At 44.8% G+C, this 19,184-nt stretch overlaps 1 protein-coding gene across 1 annotated transcript in view; it reads left to right on the forward strand.

The window, feature by feature from the left end:
* Nucleotides 1-19,184, forward strand: part of LOC144511893 (immunoglobulin-like and fibronectin type III domain-containing protein 1) — an 87,886-nt gene that overhangs the window by 63,552 nt on the left and 5,150 nt on the right. The window contains exons 18-23 of the mRNA XM_078242324.1: nt 946-1,074; nt 3,957-4,259; nt 8,341-8,429; nt 8,521-8,713; nt 11,924-12,223; nt 15,516-15,842. Of these exons, the coding sequence (XP_078098450.1) occupies nt 946-1,074; nt 3,957-4,259; nt 8,341-8,429; nt 8,521-8,713; nt 11,924-12,223; nt 15,516-15,842 (1,341 nt within the window). The remainder of the gene's footprint in view (nt 1-945; nt 1,075-3,956; nt 4,260-8,340; nt 8,430-8,520; nt 8,714-11,923; nt 12,224-15,515; nt 15,843-19,184) is intronic.

Here is a 19,184-nt window from a genome sequence, read left to right on the forward strand (position 1 = left end):
GCAGTGAGTTCCAGGCACCTACCACCCTCTGTGTAAAAATAACTTGCCCCGTACATCTCCTTTAAACCTTGCCCTTTGCAACTTAAACCTATGCCCCCTGGTAATTGACTCTTTCACCCGAGGAAAAAGCTTCTGACTATCCACTATGTCCACACCCCTTATAATCTTGTAGATTTCTATCAGGTCGTCCCTCAACCTCCATCGTTCCAGTGAGAACAAACCAAGCTTCTCCAACCTCTCCTCATAGCTAATGCCCTCCATACCAGGCAACATCTCGGTAAATATTTTCTGTACCCTCTCCAAAGCCTCCACATCCTTCTGGTAGTGTAGCGACTAGAATTGAACACTATATTCCAAGAGCGGCCTAACTAAAGTTCTGTAAAGCTGCAACATGACTTGCCAATTTTTAAACTCAGTGCCCCAGCCGATGAAGGTAAGCATGTCGTATGCCTTCTTGACTACCTTCTCCACCTGTGTTGCCACTTTCAGTGACCTGTGTACCTGTATACCCAGATCCCTCTGCCTATCAATACTCGTAAGGGTTCTGCCACTTACTGTATATTTCCTATCTGTATTAGACCCTCCAAAATGCATTACCTCACAAGGAAAGAGTTAATTCTATGTTCCAGTTTGGTGTTTAGGATATGTTTAACCATATCTGTTTTTAAGAATCAGTTCTTATGAATGATACAATGGTATAAACTGAATAAAAATTGGTTTATTTAAATACACAAATGTTCACAAACTCCACCCATGCTGTAGATGCTGCCATTAAAAAAAAACTCAGTTTAAAAAAAAATTGAAAGTCTGAAAGATTGCAAATTAAGAACCAACATCCATTTTAATAGTCTTTTCACTGAGTTCCACATTAACTGAAAGAAGAGCAGGAAGGCATCTTAAGTACTTGCTGTGATTTCTAAAATGATTACTACCCATTTCACACAGGTAATAAGTGGACGGTTACAGATGTTGTCGAGGGGCTAGAGTATGAATTCCGAGTGATTGCCGTAAACTCCTCCGGTCCAGGAGAGCCCAGCTGTGAAACTGAAGCAATCTTTGCTCGTGAGCCTATGAGTAAGTGCTCTCTATGCACTTTACAGATAAGGATAATTGTCCATCATAATGATATGATACAATGCAAGAAGTAAAAATAAATTATATTGCACAATAATGAGATAACAAATGTAGCATATACAGGAGTGAAATCTATAATTCCTGCAAGTGGAGTTAACCAGATCCAACACTTCTACAAATTTTGTGAGCTGTTTGTATTCATGGGCTGCAGGACCCTGATGTCAGGCCCAAATGGGGGTCTCAAACTCTTTTGAGCAGCAACACAGGTGGTGCAATCCACTAGGAGGCGGCCTCCTAATTGGCCATCTCCACACTCGCTGTCCTGTTAAGGATGGCAGAATGACTCTCAGGTTGTAGGTCCAATCAGAGATTCAGCAGCTCCAGAACCTTAAGCGGGGGTAACCGCTGCTGAAGTAGGTCAAGGATTGAGAAAGAGCATCAACACTGGAGTCATTCTTGCTGGGCAACACGGGAGGGCTGCATTACAGATAGAGGGGAAACCTCTATGCAGCCGTGATTGGGTGACCTTTCACCCCTGTGGCCCTGTCATTCGGGTATGGAAACTTCCACTCTGAAAGGGCCATGCCTCTAATAAACATGCAGTGGGGTGGGGGAACCATAGGTCCATACAATGCAGAAAGAGGCCATTCGGCCCATTGAGTCTGCACTACTTCTCTGAAAGAGAATCCCACCCAGACTCTCCCCTCTGCCCTATCCCTGTAACATCGTGCATTTATCATGGCTAATCCACCAAAACTACACATCTTTGGGCGCTAAGGGACAATTTAGCGTGGCCAATCCATCTAACCTGAATATTTTTGGTATGTGGGAGGAAACTGGAGCACAAGGAGGAAATCCACATAGACACAGGGAGAACATGCAAACTCTACACAGTCACCCAAGGCTGGAATCGAACCCAGGTTCCTAGGGCTGTGAGACAGAAGTGCTAATCACTGTGCCATTTTGCCACCCCATGAGTGGGAAAGTTCAGGCGATGTCACAAAGTTATCATTCATTTGCTCTTTGCACCTCCCTGGAGTAAGCAGCCAATCCTGTTACTAGCTCAAGTCTGAGAATGTTTCCCAGTAGTGGGACAACATCGGGGACCCAACATGGTATGGCACCCACCATTTTCTCAGCCACCCCTCCCTCTATCCCCACATTGGGGATAGAGGGCGGCACGGTAGCACAGTGGAGGGCGGCACGGTAGCACAGTGGTTAGCACTGCTGCTTGACAGCTCCAGGGACCTGGGTTCGATTCCCGGCTTGGGTCACTGTCTGTGTGGAGTTTGCACATTCTCCTCGTGTCTGCGTGGGTTTCCTCCGGGTGCTCCGGTTTCCTCCCACAGTCCAAAGATGTGCGGGTTAGGTTGATTGGCCATGCTAAAAATTGCCCTTAGTGTCCTGAGATACGTAGGGTAGAGGGATTAGTGGGTAAATATGTAGGGATATGGGGGTAGGGCCTGGGTGGGATTGTGGTCGGTGCAGACTCGATGGGCCGAATGGCCTCTTTCTGTACTGTAGGGTTTCTATGATTCTATGATTGTCTTCAACCCTGTTTCCATGGAGCTGAGAAAATTGTTTGATCCCTCACAGATGGGCAGGCCCAATGTAGAGTATATTGTTATAAAAGTTGCACTTGTTCTCTACTCATCAAATTAATTTTATTTAAATGTTTATTGATGCTCAGGAGGATTGGGGCAAATGTTGTCAGGATGTCACTTTGTCATTATTGTATTCCAGGAGAGATGATGGGGCTGAATTTTATCTGCCCCAGCAGGTGTGTTTCCTGGGAAATCTTAGCAGGTCTGACAACATCTGCAAGGAGAGAAAAGAGCTGATGTTTCCAGTCCAGATGACCCTTTGTCAAAGCTTTGACAAAGGGTCATCTGGACTCGAAACGTCAGCTTTTCTCTCTCCTTACAGATGCTGCCAGACTTGCTGAGATTTCCCAGCATTTCCTCTTTTGGTTTCAGATTCCAGCATCCACAGTAATTTGCTTTTATTAAGCATGTTTCCTGCAGGGGGCACATAAAACAGTATGAGTGTCTGCTCCACCATCTTCTCCAACCCCAAGCTCACCCACATAAAGTGGATGATGGGGAGCAACATTGACAGAAAACACATCTCCACCCATCCGGCCTGCCCCACAGCTATTTTATGTTCCAATGAGTCTTAATTGGCTGGAGATAGGCTTCAACCCCTTAATCGGCAGGAAGTCTTGTCTCGGAGATCTTCCACTTAATCTGATTGGTCAACAGCTCTCCAGTCCCTACGGTGCCAGAAGCTACAATGGACAGAATTAGGCCTGCAAACAATCCCCAGAGCCTAAGTCCCGGATGTCCAGGGCCAGCTAGGTTTTGGGGTTCTCAGGGTGGGAGGATGAAGCGCAGGGGTCTGGGCATAATTGGGAGTCGGGTGTTGGTGGAGAGGCTGGGTGAAGGAAGGAGGAAGGACCTACAGGGACTGGACCTTTTGCAGGGGTGCCCGATGTTAAAAGAAAGCTCGTGATGAGGTACCCGCTCCCCTTCCCGCCCGAGGTCTGAACCTGGTTACTTTTTGGTCCTGAGGACTCTATCCACCAGCCTGAAAATTGAAGCTGGGTGGAAGCAGCCCTTAAGTGATCAATAATTGGCAATTGGGGCAAGAGTGAGCTGGTCTTGACCATCTAAGCATAAAATTGCAGAGAATATGAGGTAGGTAGGAAGCATGTGGGAAGGTTGTGCTTACACTCACCCCCTACCTACAAATATGCCAATGGGGGAAAGTAAAATTCTGTCTTAATGTGTTTGAAACATTTTTTAATTTCAATAATTTATAAGCTGATCTCAAGCTATGATAGAGATATGTCTTGATAACTTTTCGCTGCCTTTTACTTGCAGAGCTACCTGGAGCTGTAAGAGACCTCAGAGTAACAGACTCCACCTACTCAACCATATCTCTTGCCTGGAGCCCGCCAATTTACCAGGGCAATGATATTCCTAAAGGGTACATAGTCGAAATGAAATCTTCTGAGAGTACAACGTGGACTACATGCAACGTTGTTCCTGTGGGGCTGACTTCATATACCGTGAAAGGCTTAACAAAAATGGGAATGCATTTTCTACGTGTGAGAGCTGCCAATGATGGCGGAATGGGGGAACCTATAGAATTAGACAACTATGTCATTGCCATGCCTCCACCAGGTAATTGTATTTATAGTTTAACTGTTGAGGGGTCAGAGTCCTACTCTGCTCAACTGGAATTGGGGATAAACACACACTTAATGGATCTACTAATAAATGAGTATTTCCAATAAATGATAAGAATAAGATTCTGTAACTTGGACTTCAAGATACTGGGCCTGATTTTACCAAACATTCACGCATGTTTCCAGGCGCGAAATCATGGTAAAGTTGGGCATCGGGCCTTTAACACGATCTGCACCCGAATCCGAGCAGATCGCGGCTTTACCGATACCTGATTCGGGCGCGGGTCCGGCCCATGCCCGAATCGGGCGGCCCGACGATTTAAATGCATTTGCATGCATTTAAATCGACTTAATGAACCGCGTGCCCAACTCTCTGCCACCAAATCCCACTTTACCACCATGCGGCCCAATCCAGATCTACGTTTTTAGCGACCTGCAGAATAAAAGTCCGAAGCGGATTTCTATTCTGCAGGGGAATCTCAGAAGCTCATCCTCCCCGACCATCCTTCGCGGACCCCCCCGCTAACCACCCCAGCAGACCGCACCCCCCCCCCCGCCCCCCCGGGATCGGACACCCCTGGGAGACAGGTCCCCCTCGGCAGAGCACACCCCCAACCTACCTCGATCGCTGGTCTCCCTCCACCATCCTTCCGACCTGCAGTCTTTCGAGAGCCTGCAGCATCTTCCTGGCCTTCCGCTGGCGTCCGCCGGAGGAGGGGGGCTGGCTCAGATGGATCTCTGGTTGCGGGGGAGGGGGGGGAGGATGGATTTGTGAGAATCTTGCAAACTGCAAATAATGTAGCATCGTCTTTGTGCTGCCTAATTATCTATGGGAAAAGTGATTAAACTACAGTGTCCTAGTGAGCAATTAGTGACCTGTATAATACATTTGTGATCTGTAACTGGATTGTTGATGCTCAAATGTTCAGAGTCCTGTGGTGAATTTGGAAGAATTGTCCCCGTGGTGGAACTTGGTTGGAAATAAGATTCAAGGAGATTACTAAATCTTGTTTTCATCTGAACATTGCACAGAATTAGGGGAATTCCCTTTGGAAGATAATGTCAAAATTATAATCGCAGGAACTAAAAACATGAGTCAAAAATTTGGGAAAATATTTCAAAATATATATCTCCCCATCCATATTTTGAAAATACTGTATGGAGATGCGTGTGTCCAAGAATGCAACTGATTCCGGAGAGTAGTCCATGGTGAGTCTGATGGTGGGATGGAACTTGTTGATGTCATCATATAGCTGTTTCAGTGATTGTTCACCATGAGTCCAAAGGAAGAAAATGTCATCGATGTATCGAGTGTATAGCATCGGTTGAAGGTCCTGTGCGGTGTAGAAGTCTTGTTCGAACCTGTGCATGAAGATGTTGGCATATTGAGGTGTGAATTTGGTCCCCATGGCTGTTCCGTGTGTCTGGATGAAGAACTGGTTGTTGAAGGTGAAGACATTGTGGTCCAGGATGAAGCGGATGAGTTGTAAAATTGCATCTGGAAACTGGCAGTTGTCGGCGTTGAGTACTGAGGCCGTTGCAGCAATGCCATCATCGTGGGGGATGCTGGTGTAGAGTGCAGAGACATCCATTGTGACGAGGAGTGCTCCTGGTTCAACTACTCCATGTGTGTTGAGTTTCTGTAGGAAGTCCGTAGTGTTGCGACAAAAGCTGGGGGTTCTTTGTACAATGGGTTTCAAGATGCCCTCGACATAGCCGGAGAGGTTCTTGCACAGGGTCCCATTGCCCGATACAATGCGACGGCCTCACAGTGCCAGGAACCCGGGTTCAATTCCAGCCTTGGGTCACTATCTGTGTGGAGTTTGCACATTCTCCCTGTGTCTGTGTGGGTTTCCTCCGGATGCTCCGGTTTCCTCCCAGAGTCCAAACATGTGCGGGTTAGGTTAATTGGCCATTATAAATTGACCCTAGTATCAGGGGGATTAGCAGAGTAAATATGTGGGGTTACGGGAATAGGGCCTGGGTGGGATTGTGGTCGGTGCAGCTCGATGGGCTGAATGGCCTCCTTCTGCACTGCAGGGACTCTATGATAATTCAGCCCATCAAGTCTGCTCTGCCATTCAATCATGGCTGATAAGCTTCTCAACCCCATTCTCCTGCTATTTCCCCATAATCTTTGATCCCCTTTCCAATCAAGAACCTATAATCTCTTTCATGTATATCCTACCAAAAGAGAAAATGCTGTAAAATCTCAGCCGGTTTGGCAGCATCTGTAAGGAGAGAAAAGAGCTGACGTTTCAAGTCCAGATGACCCTTTGTCAAAGCTAAACAGCATAGTAAGTGGGAGATATTTATACTGTAGGGCGAAAGATGAGCCATCACCACAAACACAAGGAGAAAGGCTGCTAATGACAGTCCATAGAAATAACAGAAGGTGTGAATGGCCAAACGGCAGAGAAGCTGAAATCAGAGGGTAAACTGTGACAGATGAAGATGTGGGGGGAGGGGGAGGGGGGTGAGAGAGAGGTAAAATTGAGAAAAAAAAGGAAAGGGGAAGCAAAGGAGGAGAAAAATTAAGGAAAGGGGATAAACTAGGGGAAAGAGTGGGGGGAAAGAAAAATAAAGAAAGACAAAGAAATAAAAGGTAGAGAATAGTTAAAAATTAAATAAAATGAAAACAAAGGGATCAAGGTTGGGTAAGCTAATCATCTGAAGTTGTTGAATTCGATGTTGAGACCGGAAGGCTGTAACATGCCTAGCTGGAAGATGAGAAGCTGTTCCTCCAGGTTCTCCACATATCTATCTCTGTCTTAAGTACACTCAATGACCTGGCCTCCACAGCCTTCTATGGCAATGAATTCCATAGATTCACCACCCTCTGGCTGAAGAAATCCCTCCTCATCTCAGTTCTAAAGGATCAGCCCGTTACTCTGAGGTTGTGCCCTGGGAAACATCTTGCCGACCTCCACTCCATCCAGGCCTTTCAGTATTCTGTAAGTTGCAATAATATCCCCCCTCATCCTTCTAAACTCCATTGAGTACAGACCCAGAGTCCTCAAATGCTCCTCATACGTCAAGATTTTAATTCCCGGAATCATTCTCATGAAACTTCTCTGGACCCTCTTCCCAGCATGCTTTAAGGTTTTAGCTGTTAGCCACATGGTTATAAACATTGGGTGTGACCTTACCAGCACACCATGCCCATTGACCAGCATGGTGAGCGGGCAGATATCATGAAAGGTCAAAAATCCAATTCACACCCGGCATTCTACCTGGTATGAGGAAAGCCTGAAAATGAATGGGCATAAGTTTTGGTTAGGAGGAGGGTGGCTTCCATCAGACTGCACCGCCCCCCCCCCCCCCCCGCCCACTTTTGCCTTTGGACATATGCCCCTCTTAAAGTCCAAGGGCCGTTGGACCTCCCTAGCCCTCTGGTCTATGACCTGACACCCCAAACACCCACTTTTCATGACCCACCTGCCTCAAGGTTCTCCCTCCCTTCCCTACCAAGGACCTTGGCCGTCCAATCCCAGGACTTAGGTGCTGGCATGTTGAAGCATTTCCTCTCATGCTCACTGCAACTCCTGTCACTACAGGGAATAGACAGTTGCCGGCCAATCACTTTGGCCGGCAGTTCTCTAAGGTGGCAATTCCTCTTGAATGAGGGGGTGGAAATACCACCTGCAACCAGTTAACACTTGTTGGAATGTGAAATGGCTGCCAGGCAGTCAGAGTTGGCCAGGATGGCACGAAGGGAACCATCCAAAATATTCAAGCCCTAATTATGTTGTGATCACTATTTCCTAATCCCCCCCCCCCCCATTTTCATTTTGGATATTTGCCCCATTTCATCTCCCAGAACAAAATCTAATAATACTTTATTCTTAGCATCTTCATATCTTCAAATATACCAGCCAATAAAGTACTTTTTGAAGTATAGTCACCGTCAATATATAGAATGTGACACATTATGCACAGTAATATTCCACAAATAGCAATATAGTAAATGACCTTATTGTCTATTATTGTAGAGATACACCAATGACGTCTTTAAAAATTTTACAAACATATATCTGGCTGCAAAGTTATGGTTTTATTTCTTTCTTGCTTTTCAGTGTGCCCAAAGTTCATATTGAATGGATCTGTAAAAGATTTTATGATTGTCAAAGAAGGAAATTCGTTTCGAGTCCACATGCCATTTAAAGTGAGAAACTCCACAAAATGGTTTATGTATTTTTGCATTTGAGATATAGCAGAAAGTTTAAAGCTTGGGCTTTTCCCTGTACATTTTTCAGGCATCGCCTCCTCCTGAAGTGATTTGGTTAAAAGATGGATATCCGCTCTCAGAGAAGGCTACAGTAACCAGTTCCAATGATGGCACTCAGCTTATTATTCCAGCTTCCCAGAGATCTGACTCTGGAACTTATTCTGTGATGCTGAAGAATCTTCTTGGACAAGAATCGTTTAGCTTTGAGATGAGAGTTACAGGTGATCTTAAATTTGCATATAAAATTTGGAAGAACTTGCTTTTATATTTTAAAAAATCTTGGATAAACAGACCAACTTTCAGGATGCTCCGAGGCATTTCACAACTAATGAATACTTTGACAATGTATTCATTGCTTGTCATATATGGGGAAATGTGACTGCCAATTTATACATAGCAAGGTCTGCAAAAACTGCATTAGGATAAAGTATTGTCACCACTGAGTCACTGTCTTGTCCTATCCTCAGGGCTTTGCAAAGCATTTAGTAGCAGGCAAACATGGGAGATAATTTTACACACCAGGTCGCACAAGCAACAATTGAACAAATGAGTAGATAATCTGTTTTTGGTGATAATGACAGTTAAATCTATGTAAAGTTGACTAAATCACATGATGATCATATATTGCTGTTCTGATCCAAACAAATAGGGTAAACCATGAATGTAGAATTTGTAGAAATTTTCAAGAAGGGAATAGTCTCCTTATTCTCCAGTGTCTGTGTGGGTTTCCTTCAGGTGCTCCGGTTTCCTCTCACACTCCAAAGATTTGCAGGTTAGGTTGATTAGCCCTAAATTGACCCTTAATTGTCTTTAATTTTAAGTTTATTTATTAGTGTCACAAGTAGGCTTACATTAACGCTGCAATGAAGTTACTGTGAAAATCGCCGAATCGGCACATTCTGGCGCCTGTTTGGATACACTGAGAGAGAATTTCGCACGGCCAAATCACCTAACCAGCACGTCTTGCAGACTGTGTGAGGAAACCGGAGCACCCAGAGGAAAGAACCCAGACACAGGGAGAACATGCAAACTCCACACAGACAGTGACCCAAGCCGGGAATTGAACTCCGGTCCCTGGTGCTGTGAGGCAGCAGTGCTAATCACTGTGCCATTGGGCTGCCCTTTATGTGGGGTTACAGGGATAGGACCTGGGTGGGTTGTTGCTGGTGCAGGCTCGATGGGCCGAATAGTCTCCTTCTGCACTGTAGGAATTCTGTGGGCGGGATTTTCCAGCCGTGCTCGCCCCAAAACCGAGAAAAGCTGCCCAAGGTCAACGGACCTTTACATGGACAGGAAAATTCCACCGCCCCCTCCCCCCTCCCCCCACCCCCCGTGCCCCTCCCACCCCACCCCACCCCCAATGATTCTGTGATTCTGGAGAGATTCTCATTAGCGGGCTTGCTACAAGTCAGGCAGAAAATTTGTTATGCTAATTTAAAATATTTTTAAACTTCCCTGACAATGTACATTGACAGAAAATTACTTCCTTTTCTCTTTCGTAATGTTTTTGTCAGATTTATTAGTGATATTCTTGAGATAAATTTTATCTCAAATTTAGAATTAATCCAAAAAAGCTTAATGTGAAAATGAACAGAAAATGACGATATATGTTATAGAACATAGAACATAGAAAGCCACAGCACAAACAGGCCCTTCGGCCCACAAGTTGCGCCGATCACATCCCCACCTCTAGGCCTATCTATAGCCCTCAATCCCATTAAATCCCATGTACTCATCCAGAAGTCTCTTAAAAGACCCCAACGAGTTTGCCTCCACCACCACCGACGTCAGCCGATTCCTCTCACCCACCACCCTCTGAGTGAAAAACTTACCCCTGACATCCCCCCTGTACCTACCCCCCAGCACCTTAAACCTGTGTCCTCTCGTAGCAACCATTTCAGCCCTTGGAAATAGCCTCTGAGAGTCCACCCTATCCAGACCCCTCAACATCTTGTAAACCTCTATCAGGTCACCTCTCATCCTTCGTCTCTCCAGGGAGAAGAGACCAAGCTCCCTCAACCTATCCTCATAAGGCATGCCCCCCAATCCAGGCAACATCCTTGTAAATCTCCTCTGCACCCTTTCAATGGCTTCAACATCTTTCCTGTAATGAGGTGACCAGAACTGCGCGCAGTACTCCAAGTGGGGTCTAACCAGGGTCCTATAAAGCTGCAGCATTATCTCCCGACTCCTAAACTCAATCCCTCGATTAATGAAGGCTAGTACGCCATACGCCTTCTTGACCGCATCCTCCACCTGCGAGGCCGATTTAAGAGTCCTATGGACCCGGACCCCAAGGTCCTTCTGATCCTCTACACTGCTAAGAATGGTACCCTTCATTTTATACTGCTGCTCCATCCCATTGGATCTGCCAAAATGGATCACTACACACTTATCCGGGTTGAAGTCCATCTGCCACTTCTCCGCCCAGTCTTGCATTCTATCTATGTCTCACTGCAACTTCTGACATCCCTCCAAACTATCCACAACACCACCTACCTTGGTGTCGTCAGCAAACTTACCAACCCATCCCTCCACTTCCTCATCCAGGTCATTTATGAAAATGACAAACAGCAAGGGTCCCAGAACAGATCCCTGGGGCACTGTTATTAGAAAATGAACTTCATTATGTGCAGCTTTATGCCTAGTGAGAACAGACGGGTGGGATTTTCCTGCCCTGAAACTGGAAAATCCCATCCAAGGTCAATGGATCTCTCCATGGTCCGCCCCTCACCCGCTACGGTTCCCATGGCGGGCAGAACAGGAAAATTTGCCCCAATAAGTTTGGCTTTAATTTGAAATAACCTTGCCCAGGCTCACCTGAATTGGAAGAATACATTAATATGTAACGTACAAATTATAATTCTATGAAACAGCTTTGCTTAATTTGCCATTCTTGTGCCAGTGAGATTATGTTTAAATTCTTTCATGGGACATGAGCGTCACTGGCATTTGTTGCCCACCACTAATTGCCCTTGAAATAAGTGGCTTGCTGTGCCATTTCAGAGGACATTTACCACATTGCTATGGATCTGGAGTCATATGCGGGCTAGATTAGGTAAGGATGGCAGATTTTATTCTCTGAAGGACATTGGTGAACCAGACTTTTTTTTTTACAACAATCAACTATGGTTTCATGGTCATTAGACCTTTAATTCCAGATTTTTTTTATCAAATTCAAATTTCACCATCTGCTGCAGTGGGATTTGAACCAAGGCTCTCAGAGCATTACATATGGAATACTCGTCCAGTGACAACACCACTACTCCATTGCCTTCCCATTGACATTATGTTTAAATTAAGTGTGAATAATCTGTAGTTTATGTGGCAAAATGTTATTGGATAGTAATTATCTTGGACATTCCAACATTTATTGTGAAAATGATTTAGAAGTCTCTTTTCTAATTTAACTGGCATGTATTATTTTGCAGCTATTCCCAGACCTCCAGGTCCAGTAACACTGAATGAAAATGTCCCTAACACAGTGACAATTTCTTGGGAACCATCCAAGGATGAACCTCTGGATGATCACTTGCGTTACGTTGTTATGAAAAGAGATTCGAACAGACTGAAGTGGCACACAGTAGGAGATGGCATCGTTAACAACAAATTTACAATCATAAATATTGTTCCAGGATGCAAATACTACTTTAGAGTTCTGGCGAGAAATGATATGGGCTATAGTGAGTCTTCTGATACACAAGAGCCATGGTGCATTTCAAAGCATAGAGGTAAGCAAATTTTTAAAGTAACGCAAACCAGAACACTCTAAATGAACTTTGAGTGTGATTATTTAATTAAAACCAATTAGTGCTTTATGATCTCCATGAAGAATAAATTAGCTCCCAGCTTAATACTAGGTGGCACGGTAGCACAGGAGCACAGTGGTTAGCACTGCTGCCTCACAGCGTCAGGGACCCGGGTTTGATTCCCTGATTGGGCACTGTCTGTGCGGAGATTGCACATTCTCCCTGTGTCTGCGTGGGTTTCCTCCGGGTGCTCCCGTTTCCTCCCACAGCCCAAAGATGTACAGGTTAGGTGGATTGGCCATGCTACATGGTGGCACAGTGGTTAGCACCGCTGCCTCACAGCACCAAGGACCCAAGTTCGATTCCTGGCTTGGGTCACTGTCTATGTGGAGTTTGCACGTTCTCCCTGTGTCTGCGTGGGTTTCCTCCGGGTGCTCTGGTTTCTTCCCACAGTCCAAAGATGTGCACGTTAGGTGGAATGGCCATACTAAATTGCCCCTTAGTGCCAGGGGGACTACCTAGGGTAAATGCATGGGGTTATGGGGATAGGGCCTGGGTGGGATTGTGGTTGGTGCAGACTCGAGGGGCTGAATGGCCTCCTTTATGGGCGGCATGGTAGCACAGTAGTTAGCACTGCTGCTTCACAGCTCCAGGGACCTGGGTTCAATTACCGGCTTGGGTCAATGTCTGTGTGGAGTTTGCACATTCTCCTCGTGTCTGCGTGGGTTTCCTCCGGGTGCTCCGGTTTCCTCCCACAGTCCAAAGATGTGTGGGTTAGGTTGATTGGCCATGCTAAAATTGCCCCTTCGTGTACTGAGATGTGTAAGTTCGAGGGACTAGTGGGTAAATATGTAGGGATATGGGGGTAGGGCCTGGGTAGGATTGTGGTCGGTGCAGACTCGATGGGCCGAATGGCCTCTTTCTGCACGGTAGGGTTTCTATGATCTTCTACATTGCCCAGAAGTGTTGGGGGACAAGCTAGGGTAAATGCATGGGATTATCAAGATAGGGCCTGGGTGGGATTGTGATAGGTGCAGACTCAATGGGACGAATGGCCTCTTTCTACACTGTAGGTATTCTACGATTCTATGAAATATTGTTTTAATATTATTAATGCTTTTCATTCTGGAATATGAACCTAACCTGGTAGAACATTCAAAATCAATTACCAAAAGAGAAAATGCTGGAAAATCTCAGCAGGTCTGGCAGCATCTGTAGAGAGAAAAGAGCTGACATTTTGAGTCCAGATGACCTTTTGTCACAGCTTTTTTATTCAAAATCAATTTTCTGTCCTATTAGGGACCAGGACAGAGTCGGAACACAAATCTGCTGTTGCAAAAGCAAAATGCTATAGATGCTGAAAATCTCAAATAAAAACAGAAAATGTTGGGACTTCTCAAGGTCAGGGCAGCATCTGTGGAGTGAGAAATTGAGTTAATATTTCAGAAGTGCCATTTGGCAGGTATGCTACCATACCACAAGCTGGGCATGCTTGTCCGAGACTTCAGAGCAATGAGAAATAAACTGAAGGACCTCCGTGCCTGTTCAACCATTGTACAGGGCATGTAAAATTTCAAGGTCTGACTGTTTAAACAAATAATTGCAAATATGAGGGAGACAAGAACTAATTAAGAAATATAATCAAGAGACTATTTCAGTACGAATACATAAGAAAACATTGTCCAGTTTGTTTTGAAAACTTGCACTATAGTTTGCATTTAATTTTTGATTTAACTATACAGAACAAAGCAAAATGTTTTAGTTCTAGCATCATGGATCCGTAAATAACACCCAACTTTCTGAAAATGGAGGACAGCGCGGTGGCACAGTGGTTAGCACTGCTGCCTCACAGTGCCAGGGATCCTGGTTCAATTCCGGCCTCGGGTCACTGTCTGTGCGGAGTCTGCATGTTCTCCTCTTGTCTGTGTGGGTTTCCTCCAGGTGCTCTGGTTTCCTCACACAGTCCGAAAGATGTGCCGGTTAGATGCATTGGCCAGACCAAATTCTCCCTCGGTGTACCTGAACAGGCATCAGAACGTGGCGACTGGGGGATTTTCACAATAACTTCATTGCAGTATGAATATAAGCCTACTTGTGACACTAATACTTAAAAACATATTTTGCCTTTCCTTGGTTAATTAGAGTCACAAAATAAGTATTATCACAAACAATTCCTTGGTTTTTAAAAAATTATTTTGCAGGAGGTGGGTGTTGCTGGCGAGGCCAGCATTTACTACCCATCACTAATTCCCCTCGAAGGTGGTGGGGAGCTGCCTCCTTGACCTGTTGCAGTCTGTGCACTGTCGGTAAACTGACAGTGCCGTTAGGGAGGGAGTTCCAAGATTTTGTCCCAGTGACAGTGAAGTGCATATTTGACTCGCAGGTTTATTTTAGCTCGGCTCCTTTTGAAAAAACTCAGCTACTGGAAGTATTTCATACTTCAAAAATTATTGTTAGAAGAGGGAAAATTGGCTTGACTCAGAACCAGGCTTCTCAAATCAGAAAACATCTAAGTTTCATCCTACCAACCTTTGTAGATGTGCAGCTTGTATATTATTCTGTGCAAAAGCATTATCATTTGCCAATAATATTCACGCATTTTGTCCCCAAAAATGGCCTCCAGTCATTATGTTTTGTCTGCAGTATGGAGATCTCCAATCTTTGCGTTCTCAAGGCACATTGACAACGTTACGAGATGACGTCTGACATGAAATACCATTTTGGAGCACAACAGTTTGGGTCTAACATATTTGTGGCTAAGAGTTGCACTTTGTGCTGTTGCATGAAAACTGGCAACACGTAGTCTATAAAAATGTTCAAATTTGAAAACAAAAACCTGTTTCTATGTTAATATTGTTCAAAAATGTTAATGTTGCTTATTTGAAAGAGGGCACACTTCTTGAACATGTACACATACAATGTCAATGCGTATGATACCAGTGTCTGTGATGTCCCAGGCAGCTGCCTACATCGAAGGTGGCACAGACCAAACCAATGCAGAAGAGAGAGAAAATCTCCATTTTAATAAAGTCTGGTCTGTACAAAGTCTGAAACACAGTGGAAAAACACAACACTCCCACCTTTTGCAGAATGGGTGCTGGCAAACAAGGGTGTGGGCATGTTCCTGATGATTTCAATGCTTGATATGCACAAATGCAAACTTCGCGTGTGTACACATCATACCTTGCAACTTAGGCAGGAGTAGCTGTGTTTGAAATAATTCAAGGAATTGTTTTTATGAACTCTTAATTTATTGTTCTGTTACTTTTTACAGATCCATTTACGTTAAAATTGCCAAACTACAAGGCTCGGAACAATACGAAGGCCCCTCAATTCATTGTGAAGTTAAAGACTCACATTGCACCTAGTGGATCTGACATTAATATGACCTGTGCCATTATAGGATGTCCTGCACCTAAAGTGACTTGGTTCAAAGATAATATAAATATCACGGATGATGCAAACTTCTGGTCAACAAATGTCTATGGAGTTTGTTCCCTTTGCATTTTTGGTGCAAGCCCAAAGGATACTGGAGAATATACGGCCATTGCAGAGAATTCAATTGGAAGAGCTACCACCTCAACCAAGTTACTGGTTCGAGGTAATTAAAGATATTTCACAATTCATAATCCCTATATGGAATCAGTAGAGATAGGCGAGGTGATGAATGAATACTTTTCTTCAGTGTTCACCAAGGAGAGGGGCCATGTTTTTCAGGAAGAGAAGGTGTTACAGGCTAATAGGCTGGAGGAAATAGATGTTCGGAGGGAGGATGTATTGGCAGTTTTGAATAAACTGAAGGTCGATAAGTCCCCTGGGCCTGATGAAATGTATCCTAGGATTCTTTGGGAGGCGAGGGATGAGATTGCAGAGCCTTTGGCTTTGATCTTTGGGTCCTCACTGTCCACGGGGATGGTGCCAGAGGACTGGAGAGTGGCAAATGTTGTTCCTCTGTTTAAGAAAGGGAATAGAAATGACCCTGGTAATTATAGACTGGTTAGTCTGACTTCGGTGGTTGGTAAATTGATGGAAAAGGTCCTTAGGGATGGGATTTACGACCATTTAGAAAGATGCGGATTAATCCGGGATAGTCAGCACGGATTTGTGAAGGGCAAATCGTGCCTCACAAATTTGATAGAATTTTTTGAGGAGGTAACTAGGTGTGTTGATGAAGGTAGGGCGGTTGATGTCATATACATGGATTTTAGTAAGGCGTTTGATAAGGTCCCCCATGGTCGGCTTATGATGAAAGTAAGGAGGTGTGGGATAGAGGGAAAGTTGGCCGATTGGATAGGTAACTGGCTATCTGATCGAAGACAGAGGGTGGTGGTGGATGGAAAATTTTCAGACTGGAGGCAGGTTGTTAGCGGAGTGCCGCAGGGATCGGTGCTTGGTCCTCTGCTCTTTGTGATTTTTATTAATGACTTAGAGGAGGGGGCTGAAGGGTGGATCAGTAAATTTGCTGATGACACCAAGATTGGTGGAGTAGTGGATGAGGTGGAGGGCTGTTGTAGGCTGCAAAGAGACATAGATAGGATGCAAAGCTGGGCTGAAAAATGGCAAATGGAGTTTAACCCTGATAAATGTGAGGTGATTCATTTTGGTAGGACTAATTTAAATGTGGATTACAGGGTCAAAGGTAGGGTTCTGAAGACTGTGGAGGAACAGAGAGATCTTGGGGTCCATATCCACAGATCTCTAAAGGTTGCCACTCAAGTGGATAGAGCTGTGAAGAAGGCATATAGTGTGTTAGCTTTTATTAACAGGGGGTTGGAGTTTAAGAGCCGTGGGGTTATGCTGCAACTGTACAGGACCTTGGTGAGACCGCATTTGGAATATTGCGTGCAGTTCTGGTCACCTCACTATAAGAAGGATGTGGAAGCGCTGGAGAGAGTGCAGAGGAGATTTACCAGGATGCTGCCTGGTTTGGAGTGTCGGTCTTATGAGGAAAGGTTGAGGGAGCTGGGGCTGTTCTCTCTGGAGCGGAGGAGATTGAGGGGAGACTTAATAGAGGTTTATAAAATGATGAAGGGGATAGATCGAGTGAACGTTCAAAGACTATTTCCTCGGGTGGATGGAGCTATTACAAGGGGGCATAACTATAGGGTTCATGGTGGGAGATATAGGAAGGATATCAGAGGTAGGTTCTTCACGCAGAGAGTGGTTGGGGTGTGGAATGGACTGCCTGCAGTGATAGTGGAGTCAGACACTTTAGGAACATTTAAGCGGTTATTGGATAGGCACATGGAGCACACCAGGATGGTAGGGAGTGGGATAGCTTGATCTTGGTTTCAGATGAAGGTCGGCACAACATCGTGGGCCGAAGGGCCTGTTCTGTGCTGTACTGTTCTATGTTCTAAGAACAATCTTGGGAGTGTGGAAGAGAAGATATTTGTCTCATGAGCATATTTTGTAAACTTTTACTCCATTCTTAAAGTTACAAAGCCAATGCACAGTGTGGAATGGGCAGACCCAAATCCATCTCCTTTTTTGATCCAAAACCAAATTCAAATTGAATCTAATTGGGTGACATGGTGGCATCGTGGTTAACACTGCTGCCTTACAGTGCTTAGGACCCCGGCTCAATTACGGACTCAGGTCACTGTCTATGTGGAGTTTGTATGTTCTCCCCATATCTACATGGGTTTCCTTTGGGTGCTCTGGCTTCCTCCCACAGTCCAAAGATGTGCAGGTTAGGTGGATTAGTCATGCTAAATTACCCCTTAGTGTCAGAGGGACGCAGCGTAAATACATGGGGTTATGGGGGTAGGACCTGGGTGGGATTTTTGTCAATGCAAGCTCGAGGGGCTGAATGGCCTCCTTTTTTCACAGTAACTTAATTGCAGTGTTAATATAAGCCTACTTGTGACTAATAAATAAACGTTAACTTTTATGCATTGTATCAATTCTATGATTCTAATTTGTGATCTCCACAAGAGAGACACACAAGATCCTAGCTGATGAGAAAATGCATTGTACCGGATCTTGGACTTGATCTGACGCTTGCCCTTATGAGATTCAACTGCTGATTTTGGCTAATGATTGAATCCTCGGATGATAACTGATTCATTAGGTTGAGGGCAATCCATGATTGCATGGGGGCAAGGGCATGGAGGCTTATTATATGAAGAGAAATCTAATTGACCAACTCATTTTGCTTTAAGCATGGAAATAAGCCCACCGCTTATTTGCATTTCCATTCCAATTTGTGAAAATATTTTGAAGTGAAATCTACAAAAATGTTGATCTCTATTGGTATGGCTCACAAGTATTTGGATCACTCAAATGTGTGTTTTCATATTCCTGAGTTGCCTCCGAATCCTACTTGCAATGGCAGTTTGCTCTTCCCTGAAATAGGAAGAAGTCTCACAACACCAGGTTAAAGTCCAACAGGTTTATTTGGAATCATGAGCTTTCGGAGCACTGCTTCTTCATAAGAACATAAGAAATAGGAGCAGGAGAAGGCCATCTAGCCCCTCGAGCCTGCCCCGCCATTCAATAAGATCATGGCTGATCTGAAGTGGATCAGTTCCACTTACCCGCCTGATCCCTATAACCCCTAATTCCCTTACCGATCAGGAATCCATCTATCCGTGATTTAAACATATTCAACGAGGTAGCCTCCACCACTTCAGTGGGCAGAGAATTCCAGAGATTCACCACCCTCTGAGAGAAGAAGTTCCTCCTCAACTCTGTCCTAAACTGACCCCCCTTTATTTTGAGGCTGTGCCCTCTAGTTCTAGCTTCCTTTCTAAGTGGAAAGAATCTCTCCACCTCTACCCTATCCAGCCCCTTCATTATCTTATAGGTCTCTATAAGATCCCCCCTCAGCCTTCTAAATTCCAACGAGTACAAACTCAATCTGCTCAGACTCTCCTCATAATCAATACCCCTCATCTCTGGTATCAACCTGGTGAACCTTCTCTGCACTCCCTCCAAGACC

The sequence above is a fragment of the Mustelus asterias genome, chromosome 25 (assembly GCF_964213995.1).
Source record: "Mustelus asterias chromosome 25, sMusAst1.hap1.1, whole genome shotgun sequence".
NCBI lineage: Eukaryota > Metazoa > Chordata > Chondrichthyes > Carcharhiniformes > Triakidae > Mustelus > Mustelus asterias.